This window comes from Bos mutus, chromosome 19 (genome assembly GCF_027580195.1).
Source record: "Bos mutus isolate GX-2022 chromosome 19, NWIPB_WYAK_1.1, whole genome shotgun sequence".
In the NCBI taxonomy this organism is placed as follows: domain Eukaryota; kingdom Metazoa; phylum Chordata; class Mammalia; order Artiodactyla; family Bovidae; genus Bos; species Bos mutus.
In genome coordinates, this window is record NC_091635.1 from 19876498 (window position 1) to 19897765 (window position 21268).

General features: G+C 39.5%; 1 protein-coding gene across 6 annotated transcripts; it reads left to right on the forward strand.

Moving 5' to 3' along the window:
- Positions 1–1531: 1531 nt before the first annotated feature.
- Positions 1532–18721, forward strand: ZNF624 (zinc finger protein 624). Of its 6 annotated transcripts, none has more exons than XM_070389542.1 (7): positions 1655–1706; positions 4785–4872; positions 5350–5437; positions 6824–6889; positions 8705–8831; positions 9543–9638; positions 11479–18720. In XM_070389542.1, the coding sequence occupies exons 5-7, from the start codon at positions 8762–8764 to the stop codon at positions 13698–13700; spliced, it is 2388 nt and encodes a 795-aa protein (XP_070245643.1). In that variant the 5' UTR covers positions 1655–1706; positions 4785–4872; positions 5350–5437; positions 6824–6889; positions 8705–8761; the 3' UTR covers positions 13701–18720. The 6 variants fall into 6 exon arrangements, with proteins under 6 accessions (XP_070245646.1, XP_070245642.1, XP_070245643.1 ...); XM_070389543.1 differs by lacking the exon at positions 1655–1706 and adding an exon at positions 1737–2111; XM_070389545.1 differs by lacking the exon at positions 5350–5437 and having other exon boundaries at positions 1532–1706; positions 11479–18721.
- Positions 18722–21268: the final 2547 nt, after the last annotated feature.

The following is a 21268-nucleotide window of genomic DNA, read 5'->3' on the forward strand; positions in this document are numbered from 1 at the left end:
CCTCCCAGCATCAGAGTCTTTTCCAATGAGTCAGATCTTCACGTGAGGTGGCCAAAGTACTGGCGTTTCAGCTTTAGCATCATTCCTTCCAAAGAACACCCAGGACTGATTTCCTTTAGAGTGGACTGATTGGATCTCCTTGCAGTCCAAGGGACTCTCAAGAGTCTTCTCCAACACCACAGTTCAAAAGCATCAATTCTCGGTGCTCAGCTTTCTTCACAGTCCAACTCTCACATCCATACATGACCACTGGAAAAACCATAACCTTGACTAGACGGACCTTTGTTGGCAAAGTAATGTCTCTGCTTTTGAATATGCTATCTAGGTTGGTCATAACTTTTCTTCCAAGGAGTAAGCGTCTTTTAATTTCATCACTTGGTAATAAATCACTAAGCAGTAGAGTTATGATTTCTGTCCTTTTTGCTGTATGTTATACTTCAAATAAGGCACTTGAATACATTTTGTAATTAAGGCAAATAATACAAATTATAATAAGACTTTGCAATCTTATTTCCATTTCATGAAAAACAGTCATCAGGAGGACTCCAAGATTAAGTACCGTGGGCCCAGGGTTCAAGCCCTGGTCGGGGAGCTAAGACGCCAGAAACTGCTGGGGAAAAAAGGGGCGGGGGGCGGGGGGTGGTATTAGAGTTAACAGTCTCATCATTGAGGGAAGCTGCTCTAGAAACCTTGAGGATTCTGTGTGACCCAATGTGGAAATACGGCCTTTGGGCATCAAAACCATGGAACTGAGGCAAAGGAAAGAAAACGTGCTTTAACAATATCAACATTTATTATTAGGATGAGCCAAGGAAAAATTTAAAGATCCAGAAATTAAAATGAAGCCATTATGATTTTTCGGCCAAGAAACTGAATGAGGCAGATACAGGTGGACACGCAATCCCCAAGTCCCCCACCCCTAACCCCCAACCCCCGCGCACCTGTGCGTTTGGACTTCCCTGGTGGCTCAGACGGTAAAGCGTCTGTCTACGATGCGGGAGACCCGGGTTCAATCCCTGGGTTGGGAAGATCCCTTGGAGAAGGAAATGGCACCCCACTCCAGTACTATTGCCTGGAAAATCCCATGGACAGAGGAGTCTGGTAGGCTACAGTCTATGGGGTCGCCAAGAGTCGGACACCACTGAGCGACTTCACGTTCACGTTTGAGGATTCCCTTGCGGCTCAGATGGTAGAGTCTGCCTGCCATGGAGGAAACCTAGGTTCCATCCCTGAGTTGGGAAGATCCTCTGGTGGAGGACACGGCAACCCACTCCAGTATTCTTGCCTAGAGAATCCCATGGACAAAGGAGCCTAGTAGGCTACAGTCCATGGGGTCGCAAGAGTCTGACATGACAGCGACTCGCACACTGTTCTCTCAGTGGCTTTATTTCTTTAGTCAAATGGAAGTGCTCAGAGGCAAGGGCTGTGTCATTCTTTGTATCACTAGTTTTAGTGCTCGACACACAGTCGTGATCTCTCAATGTGACCAAACTTCTTAGGTCCACAAACAGTCTACGATGCCAACTCCCACACCAAAGCAGAAAGGACTTGCCAAAGCAGGGCGGCGGCGCGGAGGATTCTGGGCGCCGTGGTCCCCGCCGGCTGCGCAGGCGCACTGCCGTCCGCGGCCGCTCCCGCCGCCGGCGCCATTGCTGGAAGCGCTCACGCCCTGCTCTGAGAGCGTCTTGTCCTCGGGCGGCCGCCAGGTATTAGTTGCCCTGGCGCCTGGCCGGGTCCCCCTCACCCCTCCCTCGGCGCTCGGCTCCCGGAGGCGTCGGGGGCGGGGCCGCTTCCGGTGGGGCCTCGGGCCTGGAGCTGACCCGCCCACCTCAGAGGCGGCCGGGGTCGGGCTACCTCAGAAGTCAGCGACCTGGAGGCTCTGGGAGAGGGAGCCGGGCTGGGCGGGGGCGTGACTGGACCCTCCCCTCTTCCCGCGGCTGCGCCTGGACTGAGGAAGAGTGGGCCGAGAAGGGCTTTGAGGGGAGCAGACGGGTTTGGCAGCGTGGAAGTACTGGGGTTCGATAGCGGGAACCTGACAGGTGTCCCCCTCCTGCCTTTGGGAAGCGGAGGCAGCTTTTCCTGCCGGCGCAACTTCCAGATACGCAGCACAGGTTTTTTTGTCTGTTTGTTTTTGTTGCTGGGGCAACTTCAGTTCAGTTCAGTCGCTCAGTCGTGTCCCACTCTTTGCGACCCCGTGGACTGCAGCACGCCAGGCCTCCCTGTCCATCACCAACTCCCGGAGCTTACTCAAACTTGGAAGACCTTAGTTCTCCGACCAGAGCTTGACCTGGGCCAAGGCAGTGAAAGCCGGGAGTTCTAACCACTGGATCCCAGGGAATTCCCAGAATGCAGTATTATTAACTCTAGTCATGGTGCTGTGCGTTGCAGCCCTGGTTGCTTATTTTATTTTATTTATTTAATTTTCTTGGCCGTTTCATGCAGCTTGTAGGAACTTAGTTCCCCAACCAGGATTGGAACCCGTACCCCTGCAGTGGAAGTGCTGTGTCTTAATCACTGGATTGCCAGGGAAGTCCCTTGGACTTACTTATTTTGTACCTGGAAGTTTGTACCTTTTCACCACCTTCACCAACTTCGCAGCTACCACCCCCACCCCGCCTCCCAAACCATCAATCTGTTCTCTGTATCTGGCAGTCTAGGGTGTTTGTTTTTTTAGATTCCACATTTAAATGAGATCCTATGGTACCTAATTCACTTAGACTTAATCTTTTTTAATGTGGGGTAAGTTAGTAGTCCAGTTTCATGCTTTTGCAGGTCACTGTCCAGTTTTCCCAACACTATTTTTTGAAGAGACTGTTCTTTCCCTGTTGTATATTCTTGGTTCCTTTGTTATAAATTGCCCATTTGTGTGTGGGTTTATTTCTGTACTCTAATCTTTTCCATTAATCTGCATCTTTCACAATATCATACTGTTTTCATTACTATAGCTTAGTGACATAGTTTGAAATCAGGAAGCATGATACCTCCAGCCTTGTTATTTCTCAAACTTGCTTTGGCAATTTGGGCTCTTTTGTGGTTCTGTACAAATTTAGTATTATTTGCTCAATTCTGTGAAAAATGCCTTGGGAATTTTGATGGATTTTGAATCTAATCTATAGATTACTTTAAGTAGTATGGACATTTTTAACAACGATAATTCTTCCAGGCTTTGAGCAGGGAACATCTTTCCACTTAATGTCTTCAAGTTTTCAGTGTATGCAGGTCTGTCACTTTCTTGGTTAAATTCCTAAGTATTTCTTTTTTAGGCAATTGTAAATGAGATTGATTCTTAAATTTCTCTGTGGTAGTTCATTATTAGTGTATAGACGCACAACACACTTTTTTCGAAGTTGGTTTATTATTTATTTTTGGCTCTGCTGGATCTTCCTTGCTGTGCAAGTTTTTCTCTAGTGTGGCGAGCAGGGGCTACTCTCTGGTTGTGGGGCGCAGGCATCTGATTATGGTGGCTTCTCGTGGCAGAGCATAGGATCTAGGGCTCTCGGGCTTCAGTAGTTGTGGCTCCCAGGCTCTAGAACATGGGCTCAGTAGTTGTGGTGCACGGGCTTAGTTTCTCCGTGATATGTGGCATCCTCCTGGATCAGGAATCAAACCTGTGTTTCGTGCATTGCCAGGTGGATTCTTTACCACTGAGCCACCAGGGAAGTCTCGGATGTGGATTCTTAGTGAAAGTATATTATACATGTAAAGGAGGGACATATTCAGCATAATTCAGCATAGATCCCTTTGGGCCTCCAAAGCCCTGCTGGTGGTGAGAATGTCAAACTGCCCAGGAAGCTCTTATTCAAAAGTAGAATTTCACAAGGTATGGAAAACTCAATTCTCTCTGTGCTCCTGCCCTTTTATATGCCTTGCAGCATCATTCCAACTATGCATTTGTTAAGAAAATGTTTTCAAACCTCAAGCTCTTGTTTTCAAACCAAACTCAACATCAACAAGGCCATATCTTTAACCAAAGACAAAAAGCAGAATCAGTGCCTCGGGTATCTGAACAAGATCTCTGCCACTTTGCTTCTCCACAGTGTAAAGCCTTTATTAGGCATATAACATTTTCACTATAAGAGGACTACTGCTCAGTGCTTTGTGCACTGGATTCCACTTTGTCTTATATCGTTATTACTATCCTGCTCCTTATTGTTTGGTTTTGCCTGATATAGAAAGGATAGATAAAAGATCTATTTAAATGGGAGATTGAGAGAAGCATGTCAAGGTTTCTAATATCTTTGGAGTTGTGGTGTTCTTTTTACATGAAGCTGAGGTCTGTGAAACTGTTAGCAAATTGACTCTTCATAGGAAAGACAGGAAAAAAGAGATTATTAGATTATTTCATTGTTAGGTAAGGAGGTGATTGTGGCAAGGAAAGATTGAATTGTTTTATTTCACAACACACAGCAAGTTGATGTAATGGAAAAAGTGTGGGCATTATAAGTAGATTGATTTGGAATCCTACATGGCATTGTGTAAAATGGTTTAATTTTTCTAAGCCTCGATTTTCTCATATGTGAAATGGGAATGTAGTTTCCATTGGGTGATGTGAAGGTCATTGAGAAAGTAGTTTAAAAGCTGCTTGTACCATGTTTGATCTGCTAGCAGTGACTGCATTTAGTAGTATTAAGAGCTACACTAGTAAGAGTAGTATTCCCTCACTGATCTTGGGGATTAACTTGTAATTTTTAGAGAGGTCATACTTGTAATGTCAAGATTTCCCCTTAGTACATCTGAGATTTCCAAGGCAAGATTGGTTTTCATGGCTTATTTCTCTTTCTTAGATTTGTCTTTGCAGGACTCCCTTTTTCCAGAGAGGGGAACCCAGAGGAAGAGATTATGGCTGCTGTAGTTTTTTCAGTTGGACCTCTGGTAAGTTGGGGAAACCTCCTCTGATCTGACCTATTGTCCTGGTTTGAGAGCATGCCTACTTTTCTCAAAGTTGTGTGACTTCTCTACCTCACCCATACCCCTTTTGGTAACTGAATCAAATTGTTTGATCCATGAAAATTGGGTTCATCATAGTAAAGCTTGTAATCTATAGGGAGATTCACTATGCATATTGAAACAAATATCAAGACACCAGATCTCGCAAACAGTATATGCACTATCTTGAGATATGATAGGAAGTCTGGGAAATTTACTTATGATGTTAACTTTGTGTTGTTCCCAGGAAATTTCAGTTATTTATCCGATAGTAGAATGGAGTATTTTCCAATCGGAAAATTTTGTTTAGGAAACTGAAAAAAGAATATATGTACACATATGCGTACATACACACACCTTAATTCATAGGGACTGTTCCCCTTGTGCCCACTCTTAGTGTTCTCCTCTTTTCTACCCATTAAGAAGTGATCAAGCTTAATAGATGACATGGAGAGAAAGAAGATGTTTAAGACACAGTGCTTGGCTGTAGGGAGCTTACAGTCTCACTGAGGTAAGGCTTACAAAAGAAACAGTTACATAATTTATTTAGGTGAATGACAGTTGTTGAGCAGTATGATAAAGTTGATGAGTGATATGTAAGAAAAGAAATGGGATATTAGTATGGGCTAAATCAGTCATGGAAAGCCCAGGAAGATGGTTAGATTTAAGCTGTGACCCAATTACAAGTGAGATTTAAATTGTCATAAATTAATTGTGAGGGTACTTCAGATGAGAAGGCAAGGCTCTGAGGCAGAGAACAGTGAGTGAGCTAGTGATTCAAGATAGATATTTGAGAAAGATAGGATTGAAATTTAGATATTTTCATGTTTCTTAGATCTTGTTTCTCTGAAGACATTTAAGTGTATACATGCATGTGTGAGTGTTTGGGTGTGTTTGAGGTGGGTAGTAATGTGATTAAAGCCATGTTTTAGAAGTGACTTTTTAAATAGAGACAGAAGAAAAGTAGTCCCAATATAATTTGTTATAGTAATGATTCATAATAACCTGTAGTGGTGATCTTTTATTCTTGATAGCAAAAATATATAACATGTAAATAGTCCTTAAAGACAAATCCTTGGAAAGATAAAATGAAAATCAAAGTGTTTCACTTTATTAGTAGATATAAAGTATTTGTCTAGTATAGGCCTGATCAAACCCATCTCTAATTATCAGAAGTTGAGCTCACATCATCATTGATTTTCTAGAAGCTGAATATTTGTATTTTTAACATAAGAACTTGGAAGAACTAAGATGACATTTTTCTCAATGAAATTTAAAAATAGTTCTGTTACCCTTAATTTTTTAAAATGGCACAAGATCCAAAATCAGTAAGTACTACTAGAAGGTATAGTAAAATTTAATTTAATTTATAAAATCAGGTCCTTATAGGTATACAGTATCTTAAGGTTTGGAAGAAAACAGTGTTGTGAGAGGTCCCTGAAATATTTCCTGAATAAGTATGGAGACATGCCCTCCAACCCCCAGGCATGGTAATGATTTTCCAACTGTAGAAAACAGGTGTTAGTAGCGTTTGAATATTATTCTTGAGTAAGATAGATAATTTTTGAGAAACAGACTTCATCCTCATAGGAAAAAGAACTATGTGGCATCTAATACCCCTTATATGTTTATTTTTGTTTTGATAGATTATTTGTTAGAGCCTTTAAAATCTATACAGTTATATCTTTTTCAGTCTTCTGTGTGTCATTGTCTCAAACAAAATGGAAGAAAGTTATGATTGGATGTTGCTATGGACCTTAATTTCATCCCTAAATAAAACAGTAGAAGAGGTGTATATACACCACATCTGCGGTGGACTGGTGGTGCTTGTTGAGGTGTGCTGTCTGTAACAGGTAGCCAGCCAGTCATGGAGTGATCTTATTCTGTGTCCCCTCAGAGTCCTCAAGTTTTCCAGCCAGAGGAAGATCTTCACCTTCAGGCAGAAGAGCCAGAATTGGTAAAGGTAATACTTTGCGTTGTATCTTAAGGGGAATGAAGTGACAGCTCCTCTTTTACTGCCCTAATTCTTAATGTTCCAATACCATTGCAGGGTCACCATGCATACCATCTTGCTTGATCAGTATAGTAACCCCAGGGCTAGTAGCAGCAATTTGACAGATTTCGTTTCTCTTAGTGGTGGCAGCCCTAATTTGACAGGTGGTCTTGTTATAATTCCTGATGAAAAAGTAGCCTGTGTCACATACTTCACTTCTTGCCTACAGAGGCTCAATTATCTGATTCCATCTTATTACTGTGCAAACTGGATGTTTGCATAGGAAAAGAAGGGCAAGGGTTGATTCTTTTTATTTACTAGTCTCCAGGAATCCTCCAAAGTTGATCAATGAGTATCCTTTTAGTTTTTTAATGAAATAATAATTTTAAATAGATTAGATATTTTTTAAGTCCATTACAGTTATTGTTCTTATTGATGCTCAAGTCTTCCCATGTTTGGCTAGTGGGAGCCTCTTTAAGTTGTCTCCAATGTCTTACATATTGTCCTGATAGTCTTTGAGAGTTTCCTCGCTTTTAATTGTGACAGAAAGTTCCAGGTCCTTGTTTCCTTTAGTGGAATCTGTAGAGGTCACAGTCTAAACTGCATAAAAGTACCTTTTTGGTTATCGTTTCTAGACCTTTTCAGTGGACAAAGCTAGGAAGTATAATGGGATATTTTCCTTAAACTACTTAATGAGTTTATACCAATATTTCCAATTCAGTTTTGAATTTCTGGAGTTTATACATAATCTCATTGATATTGAATCTATATGTTCTTTCTCCCACGTCAGATTTATTAGCTCTGAATGATACTAGTATTCTAATTTGCTTTATCCAACACTGCACACACAATGTGGGTAAATGCTGTGGCTCAGATGGTAAAGAATCTGCCTGCAGTGCAGAAGACCTGGGTTTGATCCCTGGGTAGGGAAGATTCCCCTGGAGTAGGAAATGGCAGCCCTGGACCAGTATTCTTGCTGGGGAATTCCATGGACAGAGGAGCCTGGCGGGCTACAGTCCATGGGGTGGCAAAAGAATCAGACATGACTGAGCAACTAACACACACACACAGTTACAAAATAGCTTAGCATTTCCATCACTGCCACCAGCAATAGGATTATTTGCTGAAAATGTGCTGTTTTTTACAATTCTTTTTCTCCTCAGAATATATCTCTCAAGAGATATACAGAAAAGTTACTGTCTTTTAAAGATGCTCAAAATAGTTCCTCTCTGATGAATGTGTATGCTACCAGTTGATTTCATCTTACTTTTAATTTTTAGGAATTGCTTTTTTAAATTTAGTTTTTCTTTTATAATAATATAAAGTATTTGTATGGATCAAAAGTCAAATCTATAAGGCAGGAAATATTCAAGGAAATCTAGCTTCTGTTCCAGTTCTCTTCACTCTATTTCCTCCTCCCTCTAATAGGTAACCATTAAAACAATTTTATAGCTCATTCTTTGATTTTTTTTTTACAAGATGCATATACGTATATTTTATAACCTGACCAAAAAAGCTCCTCAAGTTCCCATGATTTCTTATTTTTCTTTCTCAGACAGCTTATAATATTCTATAACTACAATCTGAATGATAAACTATGTATTTTATTAAGCCATATTTTATAGAATAGAACTGAAAAAAGTTGATAATATGCATAAGGCAGAATTTTAAGGAAGGAAATATTTGGGTGGAAACTGCTAGTTTTCTTCCCCAGTTTTGTATGTATTAATCTACCTAATAGGTCTAACTGTATAGTCCCCTGAGGGATCTCTGTATTTATTTCAGGAATCAGTGACATTTAAAGATGTGGCTGTAGACTTCACATTGGAAGAATGGAGGTTGATGGACCCTACACAGAGGGACCTGCATAAGGACGTGATGCTAGAGAATTATAGGAATCTTGTCTCCTTGGGTAAGGATAAGCTCTGTGCGTATGTACCTGCCACTGGACCAGATTTACTGAAGATAATAGATTCTCTAAAATACTTAACTGAATTTTGGGTTAGAATTTAAGCATTAAAATCTCAGTCTTAGGTGCATATTGTTAGGAGTTATATTGTCTCTTGCTCTTAACTCAATGGTCTGCCAATTGTAGAGTAAGAAATATGTACTTCATTGTAATCTTAGAGAGTGTTGACAGTCCCTCTGATTGAGGACTAAAGTTTTTCCAGTCATTTCAAGAGTAAAAGTTATCAGTGCCTCTAGAAAGAATGAACAAATCTGTTTATTTTCTTTCTAAACAGATTATTTCCAAACCTAGGATTACAGTCCAGAGCTTCTTTGAGGTACCTTTGTAATTCTCTACAACACTGCTGTGCAGTAGGATATTCTCCTGTGATGGGAATTTGCTGCATCTGTGCTGTCCAGTATGACAAGCAGTAGACACTGTGGCTACTGAGAACTTGAAATCTGGCTAGTAAAATGAAAAACTGAATTTTAAATTGTATATAATTTTAACTAATTTAAATTCAGAGTTAAGTAGCCATAGGTGGCTCTTGGCAGCTGCCTTGGAGAATGCACCTCTAGAACTTCTCATAGCAACTCCACACAGGAGATAAAGAGCAGTTGACCCTGGTTCTTGCTCATAGGCACAATCAAATCCTATTGATTTTTCTCTGAGCAGGGCTTGCAATTTCCAAACCAGACATGATATCTCATTTGGAGAATGGAAAAGGACCATGGGTGGTAGTGAGAGAAATTTCAAGAACCCCCTTTTCGGGTGAGTTAATAAGAAACTGGAGGATGAGATTTATTTAAAGTCAGTAGATCTTGGATGGAGCAGAATATTTGAAATATCTGGGGGTATCTTTGTTCAAAGCTGTCTCAGAGGAAAAGATTCTCCCCATCTCATCCTCTCTCCTTACGCCTCCCTCCTGCCTTTTCTTCCTCTCTCCCTTTTTCTCTCCTTTTCCTTCTCCCTCATCTCTGCCCTGTACTTGTAGTCCCCATCCCATCCTATTTTATTTTCTTGGGAGCATGATTTTCATAATTGTTCTTTCATTTCTTCTTCATTCTTTCAATTCTCTCCTCTCCAGTTAACTTTATATTTTTCTCATTTGTTTAACTGCTGTGTATCTGATATCTCTTCTTTCATTTTCCTGAAAGTGCTTTCTTAAGGATCATCACTGATTTCTTTTAAGCTAAACCTGTTGACTGATTATTTAACTTTCTTCACTTACAAGCCTGCTGAACCCCCCTCCACTCTTCCAAGATCTTAACTTATTGAGAATATGAATAAATCATTTGAGAATCAAAATACAGTATTTATCTATTTAACCAATATTTACCTTTTTAACTAAGATTATTTTTCTTCTACTTAAAGAACACTGTTCAGTACTCTCTTTTATTCAGATATGCTGGTGTCATATTCTCTCCATTTTTCTTTTTCCCTAAAAAAAATCCTGTCACCTTAATTCATTTAGATATTTAAATCATCTAGGTTTTAGTCCTTGGGTTCTAGAGTGGTCTTTTTTGGTGACCCTGAGTTCAGACCTGTGTCTCATCCTGTGAATTCATTGAAACTTCTACTTGAGTTTTAAAATCCTCAAACCATTTCTTTTTTCATAAAACCATTTTACTAACCACAGATTTTGATTCCATTTTTTTTTAATTTAGATGTGATTACTTGGAAATAAAAATTTTCAAAATAAAAATTTCAAGAAGTTTGAAAGTGTTTTAAAAAGTAAAATATTAAGTTTGCTTATACAAATAAATTATAAGACCACAACCACCCAGTATAATTGTTTAAGAAAATTTTGAAACTGTCAGAAATTTTCTTAAGACCCATAAAAAGGTTGCAGAACTACTCTTGGTAAAAGTAATTGTCGTTATTTGTAATATTCACAACTATATTAATTTTGACTAGTTCAGCCTACTTTCTGAAAAATCAGTGTCTTCCATAAATGTTATGTAAAAATATACAGAAAAGAATATTTTTTAAAAAATAACATATTAATGTATAACTGAATCACTTTGCTGCACAACAGTAATTAATACAACATTGTATAATAAATAAACTGTACTTAAATAGTTAAATACAATTTTTAAAATCTAAATTGAGAGCAAAAAAAAAAAAAAAGATACATACGAAGACTTGAAGAAGCTATTCTGACAAGGAAATGTCAGAGAAAGCCCTCTCAGAAAAGCTAGTGAACAAATAATGAGAACAAGTGGGAAGTGTTGTTGGGGGTGAATGTCTGGTTTGTGGAGTAGATGGGAATCAAGGAAGTAGTTACAGCTTTTGAAGAAGCTCTCTAAAGAATTTGACTCTAAAAGGAATGGGAAAAGGAAGAAATATTTGAGAAACTTGGATTGTAGAAGGGTTACCGGGAATAAATTTTTTTTAATAGGAAGAAAACTCCTTGAATTACTGCTATGGTTCTTTGCTCAATCAGCCACCCTTAACCCTACCCCCTTCTTCCTAGAAAATAAGGCCAATTTGCAAGCAGTTAAAAACATATGTTCATTATCAATTCAAGCTTCCCTTTTGTTATCCTGTTAGTACAATCTCCTCAACCTAGGAAATAGGAGTCATTTGAGTTTTCTTTTTTTCCTCCCAGAGTTGGAGACCAAACCTACAACCAAGAATACGATACCAACAGAGGATTTTTCTAAAAAACATTTATCACAGGATGCCATTGTAGAGAAACTCACAGAGAATGGTCTATGGGACCCCATAATGGGAGGATTATGGAAATGGGGCGACAGGATACTGAGACTGCAGTATAGTCAGCAGAGTCCTGTAGGCCAAAAAACAGTTAAACACAAGAAAATCCCCACTATTCAGAAAGGCTTTGAGTTTGGAACTGTTCTTCCAGAACCAGAAGTTATCACAGAAGAGCCCCATGGCAAATACCAAACACATGATGGAAATTTTACAGAGGGTTTAGATTTGATCACAGATACCCATCTGAGGAAGGAAATTTGCAAGGATACAGAAGGCAGCAAAGTCATAAGCCCTGCCTCAGAACTCACTTTAGAGAAAAAACCCAGTAAGAAAGAAAAACCCTATAAATGTAGTACATGTGAAAAGGCCTTCCGTTACAGGTCATTACTCAATCAACATCAGAGAACTCACACTAAAGAAAAACCTTATGAATGTAATGAATGTGGGAAAATGTTCAGCCAGCCTTCTTATCTTAGTCAACATAAAAAAATTCACACTGGAGAAAAACCCTATAAATGTAGTGAATGTGGAAAGGCTTTCATTGCTTCTTCATCACTTATGGTGCATCAGAGAATTCATACTAAGGAGAAACCTTATCAATGCAATGTCTGTGGAAAATCTTTTAGCCAGTGTGCGCGCCTTAATCAACACCAGAGAATTCAAACTGGAGAGAAGCCCTATAAATGTAGTGAATGCGGGAAAGCTTTTAGTGATAAATCAAAACTTGCAAGGCATCAGGAAACTCACAATGGAGAGAAACCCTACAAATGTAATGATTGTGGGAAAGCCTTTAGGAATAAGTCATATCTTAGTGTACATCAGAAGACCCATACTGAAGAGAAACCATATAAATGCAATGAGTGTGGGAAATCTTTCAAGAATACCACAATCTTTAATGTTCATCAGAGAATTCATACTGGAGAGAAGCCCTTTAGGTGTAATGAATGTGGCAAAGCCTACAGAAGTAATTCCAGTCTTATTGTGCATATCAGAACTCACACTGGGGAAAAACCCTATGAATGTAGTGAATGTGGGAAGGCATTCAATCGTATAGCAAATTTCACAGAACATCAGAGGATTCATACTGGCGAAAAACCCTATAAATGTAATGAATGCGGGAAAGCATTTATTAATTATTCATGCCTTAGTGTACACCACAGAATGCATACAGGAGAGAAACCTTATAAATGTAATGAATGTGGAAAGGCCTTCATGCGTTCTTCATCTCTAATTATACACCAGCGAATTCATACTGAGGAGAAACCTTATCTCTGTAATGAATGTGGGGAATCTTTCAGAATAAAATCACACTTAACTGTACATCAGAGGATTCATACTGGAGAGAAACCATATAAATGTACTGACTGTGAGAGGGCATTTACCAAAATGGTAAATCTCAAGGAACACCAGAAAATTCACACTGGTGTGAAACCCTACACATGCTACAACTGTGGAAAATCCTTCAGAACTAAGTCATACCTTATTGTACATCAGAGGACCCACACTGGAGAAAAACCATATAAATGTAATGAATGTGAGAAAGCTTTCACTAATACATCACAGCTTACTGTGCATCAGAGAAGGCATACTGGAGAGAAACCCTATAAATGTAATGAATGTGGGAAGGTTTTCACAAGTAACTCAGGCTTTAATACCCATCAAAGGACACATACCGGGGAGAAGCCATTTAAATGTAATGACTGTGGCAAAGCATTTAGCCAGATGGTACACGTTACAGAACATCAGAAAATCCATAGTGGAGAGAAACCCTATAAATGTGATGTCTGTGGAAAAGCCTTCAGGAGAGGTTCATACCTTACAGTTCATTGGAGGACACATACTGGAGAAAAACCTTACACGTGTAAGGAATGTGGGAAAGGTTGTATTACTCTATCACAGCTAACTCTGCACCAGAGAATTCATACCGGGGAGAGGCCCTATAGATGTGAAGAATGTGGAAAAGCCTTCAGAACTAACTCAGACTTTATTGTGCATCTGAGGATGCACACTGGAGAAAAACCCTATAAATGTAGTGAATGTGGAAAAGCCTTTAGGAGTAGCTCCAGCCTTACTGTACATCAAAGAACACATCAGAGAGAAATTCAGTTAATATAGAGAACAGCAAATCATTGTTCAGACAGTAACAAGAATCTTATAAACTGTATATTTTATGAATGTGGGAAAACATCCAGGAGCAATCACCAGAAAATACACACTAAAGAGACGCTTTATAAGAATGTAGAAAAGTAGTTGGTCATCTTAAATCTTAGAAATTATGAGAAAATTTATAATAAAAAGGGCATGTGAAAACCTTCATCCAAATTTCATATTTTATTCATTTAACAAGTTGTCTTCAATGATTGCTTATATATATATTTATATATATGTTCCTATTGGCCTGTCTATATTTCTTATAAATCTGGAGGTGCTCTTAATGTATTTGAGTTATTAATCCTTTCTCATGTGTGTTCCAAATGTTTTTCTTAACCTAGTATTTGCCTTTGTATTTTTTATATAGTAAAAGATTGTAAGTCTTTAATTCTTTATAGTAAAACATCTTTTCCTTTTTATATTCCTAATTTACTCAGTTAAAAGGACCCATGTAATCCCCAGGTTATATATAATCTCTTAGATTTGTTTCTGAGATTTTTATAATTTTATTTTTTACCTTGAGGTCTTAATCCATCTGGACTAGATGGCTGTTCATAGAAAAACAACTCCAAGTGCATTAACCTATAACAATGTTATGAACCTAAATAAATAGTACTCAGGGAAGTACATGTTAAAACAACCCATGAGATGTTACTTCCACTTCGCGGAGTTGGCAGAAATTAAGAGGTATTTTGCTAGTGGAGTTTGGTAAACCATGTGCTCTTACAAAATGGTTATATCAACTTATATTTCCACTTGCAATCCAGCTATATATTTTTTAGATTTTTAAAATGTTTAAAGGCATTTTGACCCAGCAGTCTCACTTTGAGAATTTGCTGCACAGAAATAGTAGCATCAGTGCAAAAGTATATGCATTAGTAAGGATGTTTGTTAAAGTATTATTTATAGAGACAGAGATGAAACCCAGCTGGAGACAAAGTGAATGCCAACTAATTGGGGAATGGGTGAATTAACTGTTATATAGCCATACCATGGAACAACATGAGAGTAATTTTTTAAATGAGTTATATTTACACTAGTTGACTAAAAGGTGTTGCCTCAATTTTTTGGTAAGTGCTTTATTACAGAGATGTATATGTACAAAATTTCATTTTTGTTAAAGTAATGATCACATGCATTTATGTGTATATGTGTGCATGTTATTAGATGAGCATGGAAACAGGTAGCAAGAATATACACCAAGCTGTTAATATTGATTACCTCGAAGGGAGGGAGGAAAGGAGAAGCGTAAGATAAGTGCGGGGAAAGACAAGGATAACAGAAAAATGTAAATGCAATGTATATGGTATAAAACTACTATGTGTAAACATTTGATAACCATGAATGAAGGGATGGTCTCCAAAAAGTTAATGACATTCATTTCAGATTTTTTTTAGAATCCAGTGTTTTTTTATTTGTTTTACCTTTCTCTGTTTTTCCATATTTTTCAGTTTTTCTTTCCAGCGAGTATGTAATATTTATGTAAACATGAAAACCTATTTTTCTGTGAAGCTAATTTTTTTTTCCCTGTGGACACCTGTCATGTCCCAGGAATTACCCTGGATGCTGAGTATACCTTGGCAGGGCAGGAGTGATCATGGATCTTAAGAGCTTGGGAACTGGTTTGGATGCTGCCTAGATTCCAAAGAAATTATCCGGCATTTCACCACCACCCTTCACTCTCTCAGTTTCATTTGAAGCAGGTAATAGAAATTTCAGGTAGATGCAAAATATATCCAAGAATATCTGGAACTTGTGTCCAGGTTATAGACCAGAAGGCTTGCAAGCCTCAGGACAAGTTCCACTTTCAACATGGCACTGAAGGAGATCACAGTGGTGAAAAGGTCTGTGTACAGCCCCACACAACATTTCATTACTGATGTATAGAGAGGGAAACAGCCAAGGACTCCCAAGTCCATTTTAAAGTATTAGAAATACTTTCCAATACTTAGTATTGGAAATACTAAGAGAGTCGTGCAGTCAAAATGGGAACCTAGAGGCTGTAATCCTGGTCCCAGAAGGCCCTAACGGACCGTGGACCTGACCCCTGAAAAGGACAAGGCATGTAGGGCAACACTTTAATGGAGACTGAAGGAAAGTCAGATACCCTCTCACAATGTTGTGAAGGGGATCTCGGGTGAGTGATGGGAACTGTCTCCCTAAAATGAATTTGACATTGTGGTTAAAATGACTATTTTGATTGAATTTTAATAGTGAAATTTATTAACTATTACTAGATGTGTCTTCTTTGGACAAAACGTACCACTTTCTGATTGGAAAGTTTTGAGGGTCTAACCTTGAAATACTACCCTTAAGAAACTATATTGTCAAACAGTCTGCATGACTTGATAAACTGTGTTGGCTGTTCCTTTCTGCCTTCAACCCCTCATCACACCTATACCCTGTCTGCCTTACCTCCCCAAGAAAGGAGCTAAGCAGTAAGGTCAGCAGGTTAAAGTGACATAAGAACTGAAAGATGTCCATTGGATTTGGGTGCAGAGATAATGCAGGACACCTTTACTAGAGCAGTTCCATGAATTGGAAGGTTCCAGAGCCTGGTTCCAGTGTGTAGTGTTATCACGTTAGAGGTTTAATCTGCATCACCTTACGCTCTACTGATGTTGAGTCCCTTTCTAGGTGTTTACTGGCTTCTTGAATATCCTCTTTTGAGAAGTGCCATTCAAGACTCTCCCATTTTTAAATTGATAACTCTTTCTGGTTATTTGCAGGTTATTAGAATATCTTTCTATATTCTAGATATAGTTTTCTTTCAGTTCATGTCTGCATGGTGTGTTAGGCAGAATTCTAAATTGCTCCCTAAACTTCTGGCCCCTGGTATGCAAGAGGTTCCCAGTTGCTCAGTCAAACACTAATCTAGGTACTTTTGTGAAGGGATTTTGCAAATATAACTGAAGTCCCAAATCAGTTGACTCAGAATAATGAAATTACCCTCAGTGGGCCAGACCAAATCAGTTGAGGTCTTAAAAAGTGTGGGGCTCCTCCTGGTGAGTGAGATTGGGAATATGAGGGGGAGTCAGTGTGAGCCATGCTCTTCATTGCTGACCTTGAAGACAGAGGGGCCACATGACAGGAATGTGCACCCTGTAGGACCTGAGAGCAGCTTGTGACTGAGCCCAGCAAGGAAACAGGAATATCAGTCCTGCAACTTCAAGGAGCTGAATTTTGCTAACAAGTTGATTTAGCTCAGAAATGGATTCTTCCTCAGCCTTCAGACAAGAATCAACCCAGCTAACTCATTGATTTCAGCCTTTGAGACCTGAGCAGAGAATCCAACCTCACTGTGCTTGAACTCCTGACCCACAGAGCTGTGGGCTAATAAACAGTTGTTGTTTTAAGGCACTGTTTCCATTAATGTGTTATGCAGCAGTAGAAAGCAAATATACGCGATATATGTCTTTCTCCTATTTTTTACTTTTAACCTAATCTGTGACCTTATATTTTCAGTATGTCTCCTGTAAGCAGCACCCATTTAGGGTCTTATCTAGTCTGACAATCTCTGTAGTTTAATTAGTGAGTGTAATCCATTTTCATTTCATGTAATTACTCATTGGGTGTAAGTCCGCTTGTGTTACCTTGTTTCTTCCATTTCTCCTTTATTGCTTTTCTTTGTATTAATCAAATATGCTTCATTATCTCATATTCTATTCAACTTAATTATACATTCAGTTATTATTTTGGTTGCTACCCTAGAGCAGCAGGACTATTTTCATAATCTAAGGCATTATTTACTTTTCTCATTCTCATTTTTCATACTCATTTTCTCATGAGTATAGATTACTGTTTTTCGGAAGCTGCATGGCATGAGATATTGCAAAATATTCAATGCAAAAGAAGATCTCAGAATTCAGCTGTCTTCTATTGAGCCATTGTTACTGAGTGAACTGTGTCCCTCACCCCTCAAATTCATGTGCTGAGACTCTGACTCCCAAGTGCCCAAGAATGTCTGCTTTAGGACATAGGCCCTTTAAAGAGGTGATAAGTTAAAAGCCACCCTTCTACAAGGAGGCTTTCCTTGTGGCTCAGATGGTAGAGTCTGCCTGCAGTGCAGGAGACCCAGGTTCGATCCCTGGGTCCAAAAGATCCCCTGGAGGAGGGCATGGCAGTCCACTCCAGTATTATTGCATGGAGAAGCTCATGGACAGAGAAGCCTGGTGGGCTACAGTCCATGGGGTCGCATTGAGTCAAATACAACTGAGCGACTAACATACAAGTTAAGATGAGGCTGTTAGGGTGGCTCCTAAATACAGTCTGACTGGTGTCCTTAAGAGGAAACATGATGGACAGAGAGTCCACCAGCAGTGCACACTCAAAGGGACACCCATGTGAAGAGGCCACAGGAGGGTAGCTACCAGCAAGCCAAGGAGAGGGGCCTCGGGAGAAACCAGCCTTGCAGACACCTGGCTCCTGGACTTCTATCCCCAGAACCTTGAGTAGATAAACTGCTGTCATTTAAGCCATTTCATCTGTGGTGCTTTTGTTACAGCAGACCTCGCAAACTATTCCAGTCAGGCATTAAGAGAGATTTGCAAAAAATTTCAAACACCACCACTCTTAGCACTAATTTTTTGTTTTGAAGATTTTTTTTTCAAAAATATTTTTCAATATCATATTGTAAGTTTAGTATTTTTAAATCAATAAAACAGTAAACATTTTTCCGATTTTAGTTTCAAATACAATAAATATTGATATAATTTATAAAAATAAAAAGTCTTTGGTTTCCTTAATTTTTAAAATTGTAAGGTTGTCCTAATATTGAAACATCTGAAAAATCATTACCCCTAAAATGTCTTTGACTCATTGGAGCACTCTTGAAATTAGTATTTCAATATTTCAAAGCAATGAAAAAAAATAACGGTCTAATTCCCTTGATACTCTGCCTTTTGTTCCATTGTAGCCATATATTTTATTTCTGTTTTAAACTCCAAAAGATATTATTATCACTGTGTTAAACAGTGTTTACTCATATTTATTCACATATTTGCCTATTCCTGTGTTCTTAGTTCTTCCCAGACTTTCCTTATTCTAACTGGATCATGTTCCCTTTGCCTGGTTATCAGAGCATCCAGTGACTTATCTCAGCTTTTGTCTTTACTGTTTCTTTCTTTCTTTTTTTTTTTTTTTTATATTTACTTTGCATTCATTTAGGTAGGATATTTTCATTGGGATAAGGGTTCTAATCTGACGTTTGCTTTTCATTATAGCTAGTTTTGGGGATCTTTTTCATAACCTAAAATAAAATGGCATTCCACTGTCTCTCACTGTGGTCCAGGTCTCAAAGCTTCTTCTATCTCCCATCTCTTTCTTCTCTGTGTGCATCAAACTATATACCTCCACTGTCTTAATCTGCTAATAAACCCACATTTTGAATTTTTAACTTTAGTCAGATTTTATTTCTGGAATTTTTGTCCTCTTTATATGGATTGTAGGTATCTGCTGAAATTCTCCATTCTTTTCTCCTGAATATATTAATAATATTTATTTCAAGTCCTGGACAGTTAACTACAGTAGCTACACTTTGGAACCTACTCCTATGTCTGTTGTTTTTGTTGCTATCTAGTCAGCTGTTATCTTTTTTTTTTTAATGGAGGATATTTGCTTTATATGATTTTTTAATACACCTACTAAATATTAGTAAAATATTTCATTTGATGCCAGCTATTGTAAGTATAAAAATTGCAGAGATCCCTGGTTTATCTTCCTCTAGAGAGGATAAGGTTGTATTTTAACAGAGTACTAGTGGATCACGTTCGGAGAATGCAATGGCAACCCATTCCAGTACTCTTGCCTGGAAAATCCCATGGACAGAGGAGCCTGGTGGGCTGCAGTCCATGGGGACACGACTGAGCAACTTCACTTTGACTTTTCACTTTCATGCATTGGAGAAGGAAATGGCAACCCACTCCAGTGTTCTTGCCTGGAGAATCCCAGGGACGGGGAGCCTGGTGGGCTGCCATCTATGGGGTCACACAGAGTCAGACATGACTGAAGTGACTTAGCAGCAGCAGCAGCAGCAGTAGATCACGTTAAAGTTGGTCTGTCTCAGTTTTGTCCTTGCTCTAGAGCATGGTTCTCCTGGAGTCACAGCACAAGCTCCAAGGCCCTTACCAAGCCCTTCTCACTTGGTAGAGCTTGATCTTGAACTGTAATCTCTATCTTCCCTGTACTGTGCCAGCTGCTGAAATCAGCTCATCCATTTAACCTTTCCTAACCTCACTTTCCCTGGTGGCTTCCCCAGTGGCTCAGAGAGTAAAGAATCTGCCTGCAATGCAGGAGACCTGAATTCGATTCCTTGGTTGGGAAGATCCCCTGGAGAAGGAAATGGCAACCCACTCCAGTATTCTTGCCTGGAAAATCCCATGGACAGAGGAGCCTTGCGGGCTACAGTCCATGGGGTCGCAAAAAGTCAGACACAACGGAGCAACTAACACACACAACCTCACCTTAAAAAGGTGCTGCTTTTTACAGGGTTTCTCTTGTTTCACAGCTTGGAAGTCAGCTAAAGGTTTGAGGGGAAGTAACTGTAAACCTTTCTCCTCTAGGATATCACCCCTTTGTCTCCCAGCAACACCCCTAAATTCTGACAGTAAGAGCGGAATTTTCTCCCTGCGCTCCATAAACAGAGGAAAAGCCAGGTAAATGTAAGCCCAGCTCCTATACTTCATTTCTGTCCAGGATCTAAGTTGATGTCCATCAGCTTTTGTTCAGTCACTCAGTACTGACAACACAAGCTTAAATTTTGAAGCCCTGGTGGCAGAGACGGAAGCTCTGCATATATGCCCATCATCCCAGGCTGCCCCTTCCCAAGGCTTGTTCACTTTCTGCAACTGCTGACCGTCCAGCCTTCCAGCCACAGGCTCCCCAGTGCTAGGTCCCTAATATGGTTACCACCCCACTAGGAGACCAGTCAGACACTTGGTGGCAAGTTAGTGCCACTGGATCCCTTCTGTTATGAAAGCAACAGCAATTCATATGACTGAATCAACTCATATTCTAGCTATTTGCTTTCCTTTCCTGCTTGCAAGGTCTCAGACAAAACCACTCACTATCTTGGGGCTCATAGAATGTTTGATTCATCCACATGATAACATCCACATAATAAACAAGGAGCTTTATCCTTGTTTATCCTTTAACAGACTTTACAGCAGAGGAGGTTAATGGATTGTGCATATTCTCACAGGATCCACTAATTGTATCACCAACCACGTCCCCAGAAGCTTCCAAGGTGATCGACACTGGAACTGGAATGGCCTGTTGAAGGCATGCCATAAGTGCCAGTGTAGGCCACACTTTGTAGAACAGTTAATTCAGGAAACACATTGATAGTCATTGATAGTCCCTTTGAGATGTAAACTGCAGCTGCTGCCAGGGGACCAGGCAGCAACAAGAGGATCCAGCACTGCTACAGGGATATCTGATCCTGATCTCTAGGAGAGTGTGGGGCTGTTACTGCAGTGGGGGAAGGGAGGCATATGTTTGACCCCCAGGTAATTCACCATTGTCTTAGAATACCT